This window comes from Hyperolius riggenbachi, chromosome 5, assembly GCF_040937935.1.
Source record: "Hyperolius riggenbachi isolate aHypRig1 chromosome 5, aHypRig1.pri, whole genome shotgun sequence".
Classification (NCBI taxonomy): Eukaryota; Metazoa; Chordata; class Amphibia; order Anura; family Hyperoliidae; genus Hyperolius; species Hyperolius riggenbachi.
In genome coordinates, this window is record NC_090650.1 from 208303384 (window position 1) to 208323909 (window position 20526).

Genomic DNA, 20526 nt, shown 5'->3' on the forward strand with positions numbered 1-20526 from the left:
CAAAAGTTAGCGGAAATTGATTTTTGTTTTTTTTCCACAAAGTGTCATTTTTCACTAACTTGTGACAAAAAATAAAATCTTCTATGAACTCGCCATACACCTAACGGAATACCTTGGGGTGTCTTCTTTCTAAAATGGGGTCACTTGTGGGGTTCCTATACTGCCCTGGCATTTTAGGGGCCCTAAACCGTGAGGAGTAGTCTAGAAAACAAATGCCTCAAAATGACCTGTGAATAGGACGTTGAGCCCCTAAGCGCACCTAGGCTGCAAAAAAGTGTCACACATGTTGTATTGCCGTACTCAGGAGAAGTAGTATAATGTGTTTTGGGGTGTATTTTTACACATACCCATGCTGGGTGGGAGAAATATCTCTGTAAATGGACAATTGTGTGTAAAAAAAAAAAATCAAACAATTGTCATTTACAGAGATATTTCTCCCACCCAGCATGGGTATGTGTAAAAATACACCCCAAAACACATTGTACTACTTCTCCTGAGTACGGTGGTACCACATGTGTGGCACTTTTTTTACACCCTAAGTACGCTAAGGGGCCCAAAGTCCAATGAGTACCTTTAGGATTTCACAGGTCATTTTGCGACATTTGGTTTCAAGACTACTCCTCACGGTTTAGGGCCCCTAAAATGCCAGGGCAGTATAGGAACCCCACAAATGACCCCATTCTAGAAAGAAGACACCCAAAGTTATTCCGTTAGGAGTATGGTGAGTTCATAGAAGATTTTATTTTTTGTCACAAGTTAGCGGAAAATGACACTTTGTGAAAAAAAACAATTAATCAATTTCCGCTAACTTGTGACAAAAATATAAAAACTTCTATGAACTCACCATACTCCTAACGGAATACCTTGGGGTGTCTTCTTTCTAAAATGACCTGTGAAATCCTAAAGGTACTCATTGGACTTTGGGCCCCTTAGCGCAGTTAGGGTGCAAAAAAGTGCCACACATGTGGTATCGCCGTACTTGGGAGAAGTAGTACAATGTGTTTTGGGGTGTATTTTTACACATACCCATGCTGGGTGGGAGAAATACCTCTGTAAATGACAATCTTTTGATTTTTTTTTTTACACACAATTGTCCATTTACAGAGTTATTTCTCCCACCCAGCATGGGTATGTGTAAAAATACACCCCAAAACACATTGTACTACTTCTCCCGAGTACGGCGATACCAGATGTGTGGCACTTTTTTGCACCCTAACTGCGCTAAGGGGCCCAAAGTCCAATGAGTACCTTTAGGATTTCACAGGTCATTTTGAGAAATTTTGTTTCAAGACTACTCCTCATGGTTTAGGGCCCCTAAAATGCCAGGACAGTATAGGAACCCCACAAATGACTCCATTTTAGAAAGAAGACACACCAAGGTATTCTGTTAGTAGTACAGTGAGTTCATAGAAGATTTTATTTTTTGTCACAAGTTAGTGGAAATTGATTTTTATTGGTTTTTTTCACAAAGTGTCATTTTCCGCTAACTTGTGACAAAAAATAAAATCTTCTATGAACTCACCGTACTACTAACGGAATACCTTGGGGTGTCTTCTTTCTAAAATGGGGTAAAATGCAGTTGGCTGAAGGTGTAATGGTTAAGGGCTCTGCCTCTGACACAGGAGACCAGGGTTCGAATCTCGGCTCTGCCTGTTCAGTAAGCCAGCACTAATTCAGTAGGAGACCTTTGGCAAGTCTCCCTTATACTGCTACTGCCAATAGAGCGCGCCCTAGTGGCTGCTGCTCTGCTCTGGCGCTTTGAGTCCGCAAGGAGAAAAGCGCAATATAAATGTTATTTGTCTTGTCTTGTCTAAATTGTGGGGTTCCTATACTGTCCTGGCATTTTAGGGGCCCTAAACCGTGAGGAGTAGTCTTGAAACCAAATGTCGCAAAATGACCTGTGAAATCCTAAAGGTACTCATTGGACTTTGGGCCCCTTAGCGCAGTTAGGGTGCAAAAAAGTGCCACACATGTGGTATCGCCGTACTCAGGAGAAGTAGTATGTGTTTTGGGGTGTATTTTTACACATACCCATGCTGAGTGGGAGAAAGATCTCTGTAAATGGACACTTGAGTGTAAAAAAAATTAAAAAATTGTCATTTACAGAGATATTTCTCCCACCCAGCATTGGTATGTGTAAAAATACACCCCAAAACACATTATACTACTTCTACTGAGTACGGCAATACCACGTGTGGCACTTTTTTTGCAGCCTAACTGCGCTAAGGGGCCCAAAGTCCAATGAGCACCTTTAGGCTTTACAGGGGTGCTTACAAATTAGCACCCCCCAAAATGCGAGGACAGTAAACACACCCCACAAATGACCCCATTTTGGAAAGTAGACACTTCAAGGTATTCAGAGAGGGGCATGGTGAGTCCGTGGCAGATTTCATTTTTTTTTTTGTCGCAAGTTAGAAGAAATGGAAACTTTTTTTTTTTTTTTTGTCACAAAGTGTCATTTTCCGCTTACTTGTGACAAAAAATATCTTCTATGAACTCACTATGCCTCTCAGTGAATACTTTGGGAAGTCTTCTTTCCAAAATGGGGTCATTTGGGGGGTATTTATACCATCCTGGAATTCTAGCCCCTCATGAAACATGACAGGGGGTCAGAAAAGTCATAGATGCTTGAAAATGGGAAAATTCACTTTTTGCACCATAGTTTGTAAACGCTATAACTTTTACCCAAACCAATAAATATACACTGAATGTTTTTTTTTTTTAATCCAAAACATGTTTGTCCACATTTTTCGCGCTGCATGTATACAGAAATTTTACTTTATTTGAAAAATGTCAGAAAGGAAGTTAAAAAAAAAATCATTTTTTTTGGCAAAATTCATGTCTTTTTGATGAATATAATAAAAAGTAAAAATCGCAGCCGCAATCAAATAGCACCAAAAGAAAGCTTTATTAGTGACAAGAAAAGGAGCCAAAATTCATTTAGGTGGTAGGTTGTATGAGCGAGCAATAAACCGTGAAAGCTGCAGTGGTCTAAATGGAAAAAAAGTGCCTGGTCCTTAAGGGGGTTAAAGCCCGCGGTCCTCAAGTGGTTAAAAGACTGCTAGAAGTCGATATGACGTTCTGCTCACATACCACAAGAGAGTGTCTGGACCTTCCAATACATTTGAGTTCAAGAACCTGTATAGACATACTAAAGTAGAATGCAAGAAAATTCTTGTGCTTTTAAACAAATTGCCTGGTAAGGGCAAGAAACTTTTAAAGGACACTGAGGCGAAAATAAACTAATGAAATAAACAATTTATCTTCCTTCTCATAAAAAATGACTTTTTAAGATATTCCACAGTTTTATTTTGTTTAAATCTACTTTTTAAGTTTTTTAACTGTGTTTTATTGTTTTTGCTCAGTGACACATTCTTTGAAGTATGCCAGAGCTATAATCTATGAACTATTGACACTTTTTATCTCTTTCCTGCTCTCAGAAGCCATTTTCTGCTAGGAAAGTGTCTTATAGTTGGAATTTCTTATCGGGGAGGGTCACACTGTAGTCTCTTCCTGTCTGAGTCAGGACTGAGTCAAACACTTACATACCTGATATTTATCTCTCTTTCAGGCAGAGAAAGAAAAAAAGGAACACTAGTTATTTGTGTGCTAGGCACTGTACATACCCATAACAAGAAAAAAAAACGCATGAATCCAGGCACATCGCTTCTAGTTAGGACATTTAATTAAATAAGTAATTTAAGGAAAGGGAGGTGCTAACGGGGGTGTGGCCAGAAAAATAGCAAAAATCAGTAACCCTTTGCATGCTCGCATGCAAATGTTCAAACAAATGCATTCACAGATTCACTCATCCAGGCACCACTGTTATCCCTACAGCTAAATTAAAAGCTGGGGTCTTAGTTCACAAAGGAATGCATTCTTTTGCTTAGTCACCTACACTGCACAGAAGTACCCAGGTAAATGTAGGTGTCCTAACTCTGGCCCTGTAACATGTATAGTACAGACATGCAAACATTCATTGCATCAAACCTATCTAGGGATTAGGAGCACACATCCTGACATCTTCTCATGGGACAGATAGCGCATCATACCAATAGCACAAGGGAGCTAATGTAATGTATCCATGCGCACAATGCTCATACACCAGCATAAGCTGTGTGCATGCTGACAAAAAACACAAACAGGGGAAGGAGGGAGTGCACTAGATTAAAACCCTGGCCACAAGGGTCCATGACAAGAAAAAAAACACATAAATCCAGGCACATTGCCTCTAGTTGGGACATTTAAATAAGTAATTTAAGGAAAGGGAGGTGCTAAAGGTGTGGCCTGCAGTATAGGTGACTAAGCAAAAGATTTTTACTGTACATACACATGTCACCTCGGGTATCCTTTAAGAGTATCAGACATCTGTTTGCGTATCAGACTTCTGTTTGAGAACGCTAATGAAGTAGATTTTAGTAAGGAATGAGAAGGTGATGCTCATTATGGGAGTAGCAGCTTTTGCTCCTAGGGAGAATCGCCCAAATACATCAGGGCTATGCATTATATTAGCAAGGATTACATGGGGGAGAGTGAAGGGGTAACTACTTCCAGATAGTGAGCTGCACTGGCTAAATACTTACAGTATGATGGCTGCTTAGAGTAGAATGCAGGAAACATACACCTTCCTTAAATCCTGTACCGTTAGGAATAATAGCCAAAGGCCAAATCCTCGCTTGTATTACAATGTGAATGCTGGGTGGTAAATCCATCATGCTGATCACATTGTGATTACATTCTCAAACGCATCAGGAGGAATCTGCATGACCCATTCCTTGAGGCAGTCTAATTCTATGTAAATGTAGTTACATTGCCAACTGAAGAAGTTCGGCATGTCCCCGAAACTTCTGACCAGTTTCTACTCTGCTACAATTGCATCTGTCCTCTGCTCTTCCATCCTAGTCTGGTACGCCAGCTCCTCCGCCAGCGACAGGCACAAATTACAGAGAGTCATCAGATCAGCGGAGAGAATCATAGGAAATCCACTACCCGCTCTGGACCTCCTCTACCACTCAAGGCTGAGCTCCAGAGCTTTGAGGATCGCAAAGGACCCCTCACACCCAGGCAACCGGTTTTTCAGCCAGCTTCCTTTAGGCTGGAGGTACCGGTCCATCTACACCAGGACCACTAGACACAGAAACAGCTTCTTCCCCTCAGCTGTAAACTCACTAAACTCTCTCCACGCACTCCCCACCACAACGTGATCCTGTTTTTGCCGTCACACATATCCATAGCAGCGCCAAAGCCCAGCGAATAACTTGAGTGTTTGTGTAACTATACAAAAATTGAGTGTTTTTTGCTTATATGTCTTTCTCTGAATGAAATGTCTGATATAGTGTTGATCCTTTCTGATGTATTCTATGTACTCTATCCTACCTGTACCCTGTACGTGCCAAGACCAATTCCGGGCACGGCCCAGTCGTGCTTGGCGTAAATAAAGATTCTGATTCTGATTGTGTTGCTTGTAAAATGATTTGCAGAAATGTATATCCAGCTAAAACCTCTAGCTTTTCCTATCAGTATTTTCATGTTTTTTATTTCATCTTAATGATGACCTTTATTTACTTCATGGAAACTGGAGTGTAACATCTTAATGATACAAGTTGGGCAATACTTCCCCACTTTTAGCCTAAAGTGCTGTCGGTTGCATGATCTCTATAGATACCAGTTATATGAGCTGTGTATTTCGGTGTAGCCGATATAGCACCTGGGATTCTTGTTACTGGATATTTTTTTTTTAGTCAGAACTGCAAGACTGCTGGTTTTAGAAGTTAAAGCCCTAATTCAACCTCCCATATTTTAATGCGTACAACGGTACAATAGTACATTTACTATTTCGTACAATAGTACATTTACTTTAATTAGCAAGTCCCAATGTTTAGTGCATTGCATGTGTATAATTTTGCAGTAAATATATATCAGTTAATAATCTCCTGTATCTACATTTTCTGCACACAGACAGGGATATGTGCCGTCTGAAAGATCAGTCTTTATTGCTTTGGTGGACAGTTTACACAGATCAGTGTAATGTTCAGATCATTTCTCTGCTAAATAGGAAATTCTTTCCTAAAGAGAAGGAGACTGAGGACGAGTGGGATTTTTCCTGCTGCCGTTTGTAGCAGGAACTACAATAGCGGTAGGCCAAGTATTCTCCAACTCGCCTAAATACTGAGGAAGAAGGAGCCGTCATCAGAGGACATCTATACACACAATACTAACTTTGAGTGACAAAAATCAACCTAGAGCATTTGGATAACTTTACTCTCTGATAATTCTCAGCACACACAGTATACTACAGGAAGTGCATGTCACATGAACGTTCTGCTTGCTCAGATGATAAGCTAGGGAAATGTGGTGCCTTGACTGATGCATTAGAGATGGCAAAAATAGTAAGATTGCCAAAATACTAATTACTTGTTTTCTGTCTTATTCAGGATTGGGGAGAATGAAACTGCAGTTGTTTGTCCTGTTATTGATACCATTGACTGGAACAGCTTTGAGTTTTACATGCAGACTGGTGAGCCAATGATTGGAGGATTTGACTGGCGTCTGACATTCCAGTGGCATGCTGTGCCAGAAAAGGAACGCCAAAGAAGGAATTCTAGAATAGATCCAATCAGGTAATCTATTAGATCCACTTGCAGCATTAACTTTCTAAAGTGGACTGTTTGACTCCATCACACAAGTCTTAGTTAAAGTAAATGATCAGGATATACCATGTGGCTGGGCATGTTGTTAGAATCTTCTGGTGCTTCAGTAACTGTACTAATTTTCCAATCAGTTTCTGTACATCTATGGAAACCATGGTTCCCAGCTACACAATAAACAAGGTATCATTTCCTCCTTGATACAGCACAAAAAACACACCTAGCTATTAAATGGATGAAAGCAGTGTTTATCACAGAGTACAGAGAAGGTCAACACTCTCTTCTGTAATGTCTACTAAACACCTGAAATAAACAAGCTCCCATATTGTATTCCCTCCTACCTCAAGGTTATACTTGTGGAATGCAGTTCTGCAGCAGGCAACCTGGAGTAAGCGATTAGTGCTGCCATATTTGCCACAGTTAGATTGTTTACATTTTGTAACCTGTATAGAAAGCACATGTAAAGGAATTGTTGACCATACTGTGTTGGATGTTTTTTTTTCATGTTATTATATAGGTATGTTTTATTATTTTCATAGTGTGCATATATCTGTATGATATAAGCAACAAGGCTGCTTTTAGATGCTAGTGGGGGAATCCACTTGTTCCTTGTGAATCTGTGTGTAAGTGCACCACAAAAAAGTCAGAAGTAGAAGCAGATAAGTTAAAAGGAACCTGAAGCAAGAGGTATGTGCAGGCTGCCATATTTATTTATTTTTAAACACAAGTTGCCTGGCTATCCTGCTGATATTTGGCTACACTAGTATCTGAATCCCACACCTGAAACCAGCATGCAGCTAATCTTATCTTGTCAGATTCTTTAGCTAAAAGTATTAGAGGCAGATGATCAGCTGGGCAGTATGTATTTAAAAGGAAATAAATATGTCCTCCTCCATATTTCTCTCACCTCAGATTTTCTTTTAAGCTGATTTATCAAAACAGGTGAATCAGCTGTCAGGAGTGAAGCCTTGTGCACACCCTAGACTGTTCTGAGCTGAGGGATCCAAGAACCTAGCATGTGTAAAGGGGCCCCTGACCTCCCTCCATTCCCCAGCCAGAGATCAACCTGGCAGCTGAGTTCTGGTGAACGTAATTGTTTTCCCCATTCACCCCGCTTGCTTTGTCCAGCTCTATTGTGTGCAGCTGTGTGGGCTTCCCTACCCTTCTCCATAGCAACAGAATGTGTTGCTAGCCTTGAGGCTAGTGATGCTTCTGTACGGCACTGTAGTCCAAAAGATTGAGTCCCTGATCCTTGCCGGAAGACTTGAGTGTGTGTATGAGGCTTAATCAGATTTTCAGGTTTTAAATTACCCAAGGAGCTGGGTTGCTGTGGGGGACTGCTGCAATTTTGCTCCATATTATTTTCCCTTTTCTTTATAAATAAACTGTGGACAGTGAGTGAAGACAGACTTCAGATGAGAGGTCAGTAAGTGGCTTGGCTGCTTATTCCATCAAGAGGTGTCATTGTTCAGAAGTGACATAATCAGCCTCTGGTAGGAGACCTGGCATTTTCCAGAATGGTAAAATCATCAGAAAGGCGTGTAAACTACAAAATCAGGTTTGTCCCACAGATTTGTAGCAGGTAGCAATGATCCACTCAGTGATTGCTAATGTTCTCCAGTTATGTTGCTACCTTAATGCTAGCCACAATTAGTAGCTTCATGGACTTGCATTATAGCCAACTATTGAAAACCGAGTGTAGAAACTACAATGCAAGTGTGCAGCTACATGTGGTGCTAATGCAACATTTTATTTTAGCAACTCCTTTAGATAACATTATCAGAAAGATATCCCTAAGGCATAATAATGCTAGGCAGAAGTCAAATTATTTAAAAAACGTAGTGACCTTGCTGACCAATGGGAGAGTGGGAGAATATTTCACTCAGTCATTGAAAACATAGGTCAGTCCCCTGAGTGGGGTTCACACTTTGAGCTTTCTTTCACATGGCTGAATAACATTTTTCATCTTTTAAATATTAGTGATATGCTGGCATGAATGCGTCATTTGAATTCCAAATGTTTCTGCTTGTATTAAAAAATAAAGTAGTAAAAGAAGAGTATTTTAGTAGTCCTGTGGTAGTGCAGAAATGTGTTAGGCTTGTCTAGACAGGATGTTGTTGTGCTATTCTTACATCTTGGTGATCTCATAAGCTAGCTGTCACTATTCTGTCTCCATTATTTTAAGTTGTGAACCATGGCCTTATTCAGCATCATCTCAGATAATAGTCACATAACTAGATATTCCGGTATTTCCATACCCTGCTTGATTATCAGGACTGTCTTTGCTAACCTGTATTGTGTGTATTTTGGCTTGCACCGCATCTAAACAAAGTAACAATCTAAGCAAAGTAACAGATGGACTCGGCAATCTGCAACCTTTCTGATAACCTCTTTGGCCTATGTTCTGTGTTGTAAGCTTGTAAGCATTTTGTTAAATGAGTCAACATTGCAGACACAAATTTGGGAAAGGTAATTTCAGTTTAAACTGTATTGATGTACTTGCATAAAATAATTTGTTAGTCCAAAAGGTATTATGCTTTGCATCATGGTACCAAGAAGATAGTAGGAATATTCAATCTTTGGCAGCTATACCTACGAGCACTTGGGGGCAGTTTTATGGAGCTTTAACCATTCAATTCAAAATATACCTAGTACCATGTGTTGTGGAATACAATGAAAAGGATGGAAAGCAAGGACAATTTGAATTTAAATTGTTGTTTTTTTTTACTGTACATTTATGTATTGTAGTTCCTATAATATTAGCTTTTTTGATTACTGTTCCACTTCAGGACAAACTTGCTAACTCCCCTATCATAGTACATCAAGGTTGACAATTTGGTACTTTGTCTTGGCAGTGTTGTTGGTGCTAAATCCTGGTATTACTATGTCACCTCCTTGCCCCAAATTGTCCAACCCTAGACAAAGCCTCTAAGGGTCAGTTTCCATTAGACGCGTCTACATAGCCGCATCGCACCTGTCCTGAAACACATGCATGGCAATGGAATAGTTTCCATTGCGTGCATGTTGTGCGGAGCAGTGCAGAGCGATCCGAGAATCTGCAGCATGCTACAGATTCTCCCACAGCCACATTCGCCTGCACCCGCGACCCATCTCCTCAATTCACTATCTCATCGGGAGATGCGGAAGTGACGTGGCCACCAGCAGAAGTGATGCAGTGCGCCAAGGTAGAATTGAAGGTATGAATTGAAATGGGTCCTAAATCTAGCCAAACCATAATCATTACCACTGCCCTGTCTCAAACTCTAAATTAGCCTTCCATGCATGGTTCACATATATATTCCTAATTTTATACCTTTCAAGCTTTCAATAACGGATGACCCTTTTCGAATATACCTACCTGAGCTTATCTTCTGCCTGCATTTACAGTATGTGCATCAATACTGTTGTCTTATTCAGTAAATTTGACTTTTATACTGACACTATGCTATGAGGGTTGTAGTAAACCGTGAAAACTATCAATATCTCACTGATATCTATCCTGGTCTACTAGACTGCATCACATGGTATTAGATCTAGCATAAATCTACTACCAATCCCTTTTGTACCACTACAAGAGGCTCAAAGCTGTGCAGCAATTGATGGCTCAGCAGCATTCCTATCTGCAGTGCTTTTACCACAGTTGATCCTGCTTAAAGAGAACCTGTACTGAGTAAAAATATTTAAAATAAACACATGAGTTAACTTCAAATGAACATTACATAGTTACCTTGCCATCAGTTTCTCTCAGAAGATCACCATTTTCTTCTGACAATAATCCCTTCCAGTTCTGACAATATTTTGTCAGATCTGAAATATATCAGTTGCTGTCAGTAAAATATCAGTTGCTGTCAGTTATAGCTGAGAGGAAAACTGATGTACCAGGTAATGTCCATGTTTCCCTATGGCTGAAGTGGGTGATGTTACAGTTTAACTGTGTGCTGACCAGAAAGCTGTTATGGGTAATGGCCATTTTCAAAATGGAGGACGGAAAATTCCCTTGATCACAGTGAACAAACAGGACGCGGGACAGGAGAAAGACACTGAGGAGTAGACTACATGGAAGGTAAGTATGACTTGTGTATGCTTATTTTGACTTTTAATTTTCAGTTCAGGTTTTCTTTAAATGTTTAGTCAATATTAACCACAGAGGTAGTTTTCCTTAGCAGGTGGTAGGGATCATAGAGTCGGTCATTTATGGCAATCAAGCAAACCCCACTTAATCTACCTCTAAACCTCTTTTTGGTAAAGTGTGGTTAGCTGGATAAGAAAAAAAAAATGTGTAAAAGCTATAATTCTCAACACAATGGGCCTGATTCACAAAGCGGTGTTAACCCAGTTAGCACGCCTAAAAGACTTTAGGCGTGATAACCATTGCACCACGCTGGTGAAAAGCCAGTTTAGGCGTGATAAGTTTAGATAAGTTTAGATCGCATGCAAAGTCCCGCACGCAAAGCAGCCCCATTAAACTCTATGTGATGTGCACCAGAGTTTGCTAGCACAAAACTTTTGATCAGCTGTGCACTGCGGTGCTAACCCAGTTGGTGCTATAGTTATCACGCCTAAACTTACCACGCCTAAACTTACCACGCCTAAACTTATCACGCCTAAACTGAGTTTAGGCATGATAAAGGGCTTTTCACCAGCTTGCTAACTGTTAGCACCGCTTTGTGAATCAAGCCCAATGTAATTTAATCCCCTCTGTATTACTGTATTACAAGAATAGCATCATGAACTATGGCTGATTTGGTGGCAAGTTTGTTATAGTTTGTCTGAAGAAGTCTAACCAACAAATTGCAAGAAAGCCTTGTTCTGAACAGTCTGTGAAAGAGCATGTCAGGGACCCGAAGAAAAGCCTGTTAAATCAACGTGTTTTTTCTGGACTTTTGGGACTATAAAACCTTTATGAAAATGTGTTAAAAGTCCATTAATATTACTGCATTGTTTAGTGTGAAAGGACTTTGAGTTACAAAATCAGGATTTATAAATCTTCAAATATATAAAGGTAAATTTTGATTTCATCCCTAGTTTGTGTGTGACCATGTAGTTGGTGTATATGATGTGACTTCCAATGATGTCATCTGAGGAGAAAGCATATGTGCTGGACTGCACACTACACTCTCTCCGATCCCTGTATCAAATCCTCCACTACACCCAACCGATAAGATTGTAATTGCTGGCTTACACTAAATCTTTTAAGTTGGTTACACCCAGAGGTACAGTTATCCTTTAAAATCCATGTATCCAAATCTACAATACAATCCACGTTCAATTAACCACTTTACCCCCGCCCGTACGAATTTAATCCGTCCCTTTTTCCATCCTTTAACCCCCAGGGACGGAGAAATCCGTACTTTCCGCGCTCCCGCCGCTGCCCGTGCTCCCGCTCGCTGTAGCGCGCACTCCCGCTCGTAAACACGCCGCCCGCCGCTCGCCCGGAGATCAATGAACGGGAAAATCCATTCCCGTTCGTTGATCTAAGCCCCGCAATGATCCTCTGCTTTTCCGCTAAGCAGCACGATCATTGTGAATAAAAAAAAAACTTAGCCAGCCTCCTAGTACTTCCTCCAAGCGTCCGGAAGGATGCTTGGAGGTCGCATTAAACAAAAAGTTATTGTTGCCTTCTTGTGGCCAAATAGTAAAACTACACCCTAAATCATTTTTCACATACAAAGTCATTACTTATACACAAAAAATTAACTCATTACCTCCCACACTCCCCCTTTTTTTTTTTTTTTTTTTTTTTTTGTAATTAAAAAAAAAAAGTAAAAAATTTACAATTAAAAAAAATACATAAATAGTTACCTTAGGGACTGAACTTTTTACATTTTTATGTCAGGAGGGTACAACACTGTTACTTTATAAACTATGAGCTTGTAATTAGGGATGGACGCAAAACTGAAAAAAATGCACCTTTATTTCCAAATAAAATATTGGCGCCAAAAATTGTGATAGGGACATAATTTAAACGGTTTTTTAACCGGGACAAATGGGCAAATACATTTCATGGGTTTTAATTACAGTAGCATGCATTATTTAAAAACAATATTGGCCGAAAACTGAAAAAAAAAATTTCCCACATTTTTCCTATGTTCCCATTAAAACATATGTAGAATAAAATAATTCTTGGCATAATGTCCCACCTAAAGAAAGCCTAATTGGTGGCGGAAAAAACAAGATATAGTTCATTTCATTGTGATAAGTAATGATAAAGTTATAGACGAATGACTAGAAGGAGCGCTGAAAGGTGAAAATTGCTCTGGTGCTCAAGGGGTAAAACCCCTCAGTGGTGAAGTGGTTAAAGAGACTCTGTAACACATTTTTCAGCCTTAGTTCTTCTATCCTATAAGTTCCTATGCCTGTTCTAATGTGCTCTGGCTTACTGCAGCCTTTCCTAATTGCACTGTCTCTGTAATAAATCTTATCTCCTTTCCTCTGTAGTGTCTGTCGGGCTAAGGCTTCTTGCACACCAAGACGTTGCATTAGGTGGCACGTTAAGGTCGCATAACGTGCACCTAACACAACGTATGGTGCTGCAAGAGCCGACAGCAGAGTGAGCCGCGTTAGGCGGCTCGAGTCCTATAATGTCTCCCAGAGTGGCGCTGATTGGCCAGCGGGACCACGTGATGCGGAGCGAGACACTCCGCATCACGTGGTCCCACCGGCCAATCAGCGCCCGCCAGTGCAGTGAATATTAAGTAGCCATGTGCGCGGCTACTGTAGCTGGCTCTCCCCGCCTCCTCTCCGCCCCCCACTGCGCATGTGCAAACAGTCTAACGCGGCTATAGCCGCTCCAACGCCGTAGCATGCTGCACTTTGCACAGAACGTGCAGCGTTACATGTAACGCAACGTGGGCTGTGTGAACAGCCCACTTGTGTTACATTGCTGTGCGTTGGGGGAGCGTTACAGGCGCACTAACGTGCGCCTGTAACGTCTTGGTGTGTAAGCAGCCTTAGGCTTGAATGTGTGGAATGTGCAGGGCTGCTTGTGATTGGATAGAAGCGATACACACCCTCTGCAGGCCCCCTGCACACTCTGTATGACTCACACACTCTGCTTATGTGAGCCTATCACAAGCTGATTAGTTTGTTTGTAAACACTGCCTAAAACTGTTAATTACAAGCTAGGATTGCAGCAGAGAGTGGCAGAAACAGCACAGAGGGGCACAGGAGAAAATAAGGAATAGAATGGTATGCTTTTTAGTGTAAGAATATTAGAGTACAGATTCTCTTTAAGAATTTCACTTTTAGTGTTCTTTGTTCTGCTTTAATTAAAAAATGGTACTGCATATTTTATTAATATGAAAACGTTTTTGTAATATTAACCCTTAAACAGCTGCAAACATCTATAGGCATTGCTTTGTTTCCTATCCATATTCTACAAACCTCTAAAGTAATGTTTTAAAGTACAATGTTTGGGGCCTGTGGTAATTTTATACTTGGCTTGAGATATGCAAATAATTCCAGGTTCATGCAGAATTATGCAAATATCACTGAAAAAATCTATATTTCGCTTGCAAATGGACCAATCAAATGCTTTCTGATGCAAGACTTTTTTATTTTTTTTTAGTCCATTTACATTTTAGATTTTCATAATAATTAGCAGAATTCTCATTTATTTTTTATATTTACACCTCAGTGACAATCCCTACTGGCTAATGTGGTCTGTGGTACATGTGGGTTTGGGCAAAACATTTAAAAAGATTTAGAGACGAACATCATAATAGATTTATACATACCTGGGGCTTCCTCCTGCCCCATCCGCATGGATCGCTCCCACGCCGCTGTCCTCAGCCTTCTCAATCGCCGGTACCGGGTACCATCACTTCGGCCAGTCAGGTCCAGTCAACGCAGGCGCAGTGCGCTCCCTCGGTACTGCGCAAGTGCATGCGTAAAGCAGGCGCCAGCGAGACGGAGGGAGTCCCTGCCCATGCGGAAATCTGGTTTTGTCCGGCAAAGGTGACGGGACCCTGTACCGATGATTGAGAATGGTTAAGGACGTCGGTGTGGGAGCAATCCATGCAGATGGGGCTGGAGGACGCCCCAGGTATGTATAAATCTATTATGATGTTCATCTCTGAATCCCGTCTCTGGTTCCCTTTTTAAAGGACAACTGACCAGCGAAGGGATATGGAGGCTGCCATAGTTAATTCCAGGGGCGTTCCTAGGGTCCTTGGAGATCGGGGGCACCTGTGGGCACTAGGTGGGGGGTACATGCGGCAAGATACGTGACAAAAAAATGGGCATGGTCATGCAGTGAATGGGTGTGGTCATGGGTGGGGCCAAACATACATGAATTTAGCAGCGGTGTAAGCTACAGAAAGCTACAGATAACGGGCCTGCCCATCGAAATACTGGATGGAGCCCATTGTCCTTTATTTAGATGATTTACAATCAGTATAGGCATAGATCAAAGATGCATACGCACATACAATTTTGATTGATCAATCACTGACCAATTTTACCACCCCCATGCAGTAAGTGGGCCAACAGACAATGAATTTGATGAACAGAGCTAAAATTGGCTAATCAAAATTGTGTGTACCAGGCTTTACAGCTAATACTGTACTGTCTGAAAGTAGCAGGGGTCGGCATATAATACAGCTGGTTTACAATCAGTAAAGGCACAGAGTAACTCCTTATACTGTTCACACTGGAGGTAAATCAGCACACAGTGCAGGCACTTGAGAACAGCTTATACTGTACATACTGCAGGCAGCAGAGATCAGCACACTGCAGCTAGCATGCCCAAAAATATGAGGGTTACGTTGTGCGGTGCGCTACGCGCGCCCAATAAAAAATGGGTGTGGTCATTGACCAGAATGTGGATGTGGTCACGGGTGGAGACAAATTTACATGAACTTAACAATGGTGGGACATTAGATTAGGACAGTGGTGGCAAACTTTTTGGAGGCAGAGTGCCCAAACTGCAACCCAAAAGTCACTTATCTATCGCAAAGTGGCAACAGCAATTTAAACTAAATACTGTACAAACGTTTTAACACATACATGAACATTATGGAAAATCCAAGTTGAAAATAAACTTTGAAGATAAACCATTTCATCCATCCTACTCCTGAAAAAATGTATTTATTTTTTTAGAACCTCCCAGTTTTATTTTCTGGTTTAAAAAGCTAAAAAAGCTAAAAAAAAGTAGGTTTGATGATGATTCAGCTTTTCCCATAGTCTCGCAGTTAGCAATCATGTGACCCCCAACAAGACAAATTCAGCAATCATGAGGCCCCCAACAAGTCATGAGGCCCCCAACAAGACAAATTCAGCAGTCATGAGGCACATAAATAGACAGCATTTCACATAAATAGGCAGAATGCCCCCTTAATATGGTAGACGCCTCTCACCTGGCTTCTAAATTCTCCTCAACTGGCTGCTGTGCCTGGCAATACTGGTTTTGGCTGGATTGGGGATGATGTGTGGGCTGAAAGGCCTGGCAGTGATGCTGTGGCCTGGCAGTGATGCTGTGGCCTGGCTGGCGGTGATGCTGTGGCCGGGTTGGCTGGCGGTGATGCTGTGGCCGGGTTGGCTGGCAGTGATGCTGTGGCCGATGCTGTGGCTGGGTTGGCTGGCGGTGATGCTGTGACCTGGTTGGCGGTAATGCTGGGCTGTGCTTGGCTGGTTGAAGTAAATGCTGGTGGTGATGCTGTGGCCTTTTTGACAGTGATTCTAGGCTGGTTGGGTGGTGGTGATGCTGGGCTGGCTGGCCTGGATAGTTTAGGTAGCGCCAGGCGTCCCCCAGTTTAGGTAGTGACAGGAGTCCCCCAGTTTAGGTAGTGACAGGAGCCCCCCAGTTCAGGTAGTGACAGGAGCCCCCCAGTTCAGGTAGTGACAGGAGCCCCCCAGTTCAGGTAGTGACAGGAGCCCCCTAGCTCATTTAGTGACAGGAGCCCCTCAGTGTATGTAGTGACAGGGACCCCCCCAGGTTAGGTATTGAGTGACAGGGACCCCCAGGTTAGGTATTGAGTGACAGGGACCCCCAGTTAGGTAGTGAGTGACAGGCGCCCCCCCCCCCCTATTAGGTAGTAAGTGACAGGCGCCCCCCCTCACCTCGCAGCCAGCAGCGTGTCAGACCTCGATCAGCGGGCGACCCGACCAGTAAGAGCGGGCGCCGGGCGCACCACGCTGTATATGCGGAAGTGATGTCACTTCCGCATATCAGCGGTGTCCGCTAGGTCCTAGCGCCCACTCTATCTGGTCGCCTGCTGATCAAGGTCTGATGCTGCTGGCTGTCTGGCAGCGTGGACAGCCGGGGGGACAGCGGCAGCAGGGAAGGGGCAGCGGGCACCCTTGAAAATACACAGGCCCCCCCAAAATATGTCTAGCGACGCCCCTGGTTATTTATTTTAAATAATGCAAAGTGTCTGGCCGATCCACTGCCGCTAATACTTTTAGCCATAGACACTGAACAAGCATTCAGATCAGGTGTTTGACTGCATTTTCCGCATGCTCGTTTCAGGCGTGTGATTCGGAAGGCTGCAAGGCAACTGGTATTGTTTAAAAAAAAAAAAAATATTGCAGCATCCATATCTCTCTCAGGTCAGTTTTCCTTTAATAAACACTATTCAGACGTAGCTGGCACTGCCGTGTAGCTTTTTTAAAAACAAAGTGGCAGGCTAAGGGTTAAAATATCTGTATCAGTTTAGCCTGCAACCTGTTGTAATTTTGTAGAATTTCTGAATACTGCTTCCTTCTATTCGTAACAAAAGCCCACTCTTGTTTGAACAGGACAACTCAAGTTTTTTTTTTTTTTTTTGTACTCCCATTTCCTGCTGCAGCAAGCATTTCAAACACAAGTGCAAGTGGTATAGTACAGCTCCAATGTCTGTTCACTGCTCATGTTCAACCACACTCAATAATTTCCCCTGTATATTGAATGAAGATAGAACAATGGAAAGAGGTTACCGTAACTACTTTTAGAAATGTTGTTTTAGGTCCTTGCAACAGACATAAGTCTCAATTCACTCAACATTACAACGTTTGATAATGCAGAAAACAGATGATTTTACCGCACAGTTTGTAAAATGCTAATTCATTGAAGATGTTACCACATTCAAAAGTGGAATTACTGACTAGTGAGGTAAACTACCAACTTGAGCAGTAAATGCATCAATAAATATCAAGAAATGTCAATTCACAAAAAATTAGAGCATTCTGTAAATCAAGTAAAAATGTTCCGTATTTATTTCCTGCTCTGACCTGTAACTAGCAATCCAGCATGTGGTTAAGTTGACAGATGGAGCAGACAGCCAGTAGGTAGAGCCGCAGAGTCCTGATCCTCACAACACTTAATTAGTTGCACTGGTGGGTGGGAAATGAGGACCACAGAGCAGGAAGACACATTTAACAAAGCTTTTCTATATCCCTTTAGATGTGCAAGTCTACAGTATAACAGTATATTGATACACAAGTGAGCTCCCTCTAGGGGCATGCATACACATCTACAGGGATACACAGGACATAGTACCAGCTTATGTCCACCACTTGTAGGTGAAGACTCACAACTTCCTGCCAGACCTACTGCATGGCTGGTGAGACTTCTAAATTGCCAAGCAGGGCTTCGTGAATTGAAGCAACATTTTTCGGTATGTTAATTAACTGCTACCGAATGTGAGGAAATCTTAGTAAATTTGGGGGGAAAAGTGTAAAATAACAAATATGGTAATTTAAAAACCTAAATTTGTTTACTGGACAGCTCTTAGTGACTTGATGCCATAGGTGTCTTGGAGAGAATATGCTAAATCTAGGGTCTCATTTTTGAATCATTGCCAACTAGCTCTTTATCTCCATGGTTGTAATATTAAGTATAATTTATATGGGAGAGCTTTGCAGGCACTCGGGTAGCGCTATATTTTGCTGGCATATAGTACACACCCAGCAAAACTATGTGAAAAAGAGAGGAAAACCGTCTGGCACTATAGTTTAATGTGCAGCAAAATGACACGATGATAGCAAGGTATAGTGTAACATTGCAAGTGAAAGACAAGCTTGACAAGTATCAAAAAAGTGTGTCATCACAAAGTGTCCAAAAAAGCTGTAGCTGGGTGTGGTGGGAGGCAGCGGGTGTGGGTGCCGACGGGTGCACGGCCTAACGACCGTTTCACATAGCAGACGCCAAGCTTCTTCTGAGGTATGCGTGCAACAAATGTGTGAATGACAGCGGGGTTTAAATGCATCTAAGGGCGCACTTCCGGTTCGCTGTATAGACCCACCCTCATGGGGAAACGAGCTCCATTCGGGTTCGCAACCAGAAGAGGCTGATGGAACGCACAGCCATAGAAGTCACGTGCGCGCATAATCTATGACATCGCTGCGCGCTGACCAATGGCTGTGCGTCAAAGGCCCTACATTCATTGTACGGAGCTGGGCGCGTAGAGCTCGCAGCGTACATTGATAGTTGCTATGGCAACCTCGGAAGCCTCACACCCAAAACAAACGGGTGAGAGGCAACCCAGGGCACCACGTACAGGAAAAAAACAAACCACTCCAGAAAAGGCGCACATGGAATATGTGCCTTACAGTAAAATATGGAGGTATTCTCGCATATAAAGCTATATTAGCTGATTGGACTGCCGCCTAAACCAGGAGGGAAATGGATGGGCATTAACTCATGTTGGTGGGAAGTCGAAGGTGGCTAGGGGAGGCTTCCGAGGTTGCCATAGCAACTATCACTCCAATGTACGCTGCGAGTGTTACGCGCCCAGCTACGTACATGGTAGGACCTTTGACGCACAGCCATTGGTCAGCGTGCAGCGGCGTCATAGATGATGCACGCACGTGACTTCTATGGCCGTGCGTTCCATCAGCCTCTTCTGGATTTTTGTTGTAATATTAAGTATCTCTACCAGAATGCACAATTCTGTCTATTTGCTGTACCCACTTATTGGTGTTTTTGTTCCACCAGCAACCCAAAATCTAGGAAATTAAACTGTAAGAGAGAACCACGTTTACTTTATTGTGTCAACTTGCTTATAGTTGATTTATGCATAAATTTGCGTAGCACAATCAGGGCCTGTTTCCACTACAGGCAGATTCTGCATGCAGAAAACTGACTACAATGAATGCCTATGGGAAATCTGCATCAGAAAAATTGCGTTCAGTGGAAACAGGCCCATAGGCATTCATTGGAGTCAGTTTTCTGCATGCAGAATCTGCGTGTAGTGGAAACAGGCCCTCAGTGTTTTGGTGCAGTTTGTGCTACTGTAATTTTAAAAGTGCCTTGGAATATGCTGGCACTATTTAAATCGGTGATAACAAATGTGACATGCGGGTCACCAACCTTTGTTTGGGCTATAAACACTTGAGCAGGAACTCTACAGTATGAATGAGCCTGTTTGCAGCCCTACATTGTCTCAGAAAATTAAATGTTATGTTTGTTTTACTACCTTGCTCCACACGAGCTCAATCATATTTCAGCAGAAATGTGATCAACAATTGATTAGAATGCATTCATCACCACTGGGGATGAGCAAACAGTTTCACGAGAAGTGAAACTCCCTACCCCCCGTGTTTTCAACAAGGAAGCTGAGGATCTGTATCTTGTTGCTTGCACTACCACCTCTTGCTGCTGCGGTTAATGTTTCCAACACTTCCTCCTTCACATTGGACGTTCTTGTTGTAAAGCAGGAAGTGGAGAATAGAGCACAGTGTGGAGAACTGAGACTAGAGGAATTCATGCTAGTAATGTAACCCTCTTCCGTGGCTTCCTCATTGAACACATGCAGGTACTGTTTCTCTTCCTACAAAACTGTGCTTGATCATCCTTGGTGTAGGTTCACATGAAGCACGCATCCGCTCCTGCGATGCGTTCCGCTTCGTGAAGCAGAGTGGAAGGATCATGCAGGTCGAGAACGTCCGCTCCGACGAGCGG

The 20526-nt window shown here is 42.2% G+C and overlaps 1 protein-coding gene across 2 annotated transcripts in view; it reads left to right on the forward strand.

Moving 5' to 3' along the window:
• Positions 1–20526, forward strand: part of GALNT4 (polypeptide N-acetylgalactosaminyltransferase 4) — a 74832-nt gene that overhangs the window by 38746 nt on the left and 15560 nt on the right. For both annotated transcript variants that reach the window (XM_068236657.1, XM_068236658.1), the window contains exon 5: positions 6435–6620. In XM_068236657.1, coding sequence (XP_068092758.1) covers positions 6435–6620 — 186 coding nt within the window. The remainder of the gene's footprint in view (positions 1–6434; positions 6621–20526) is intronic.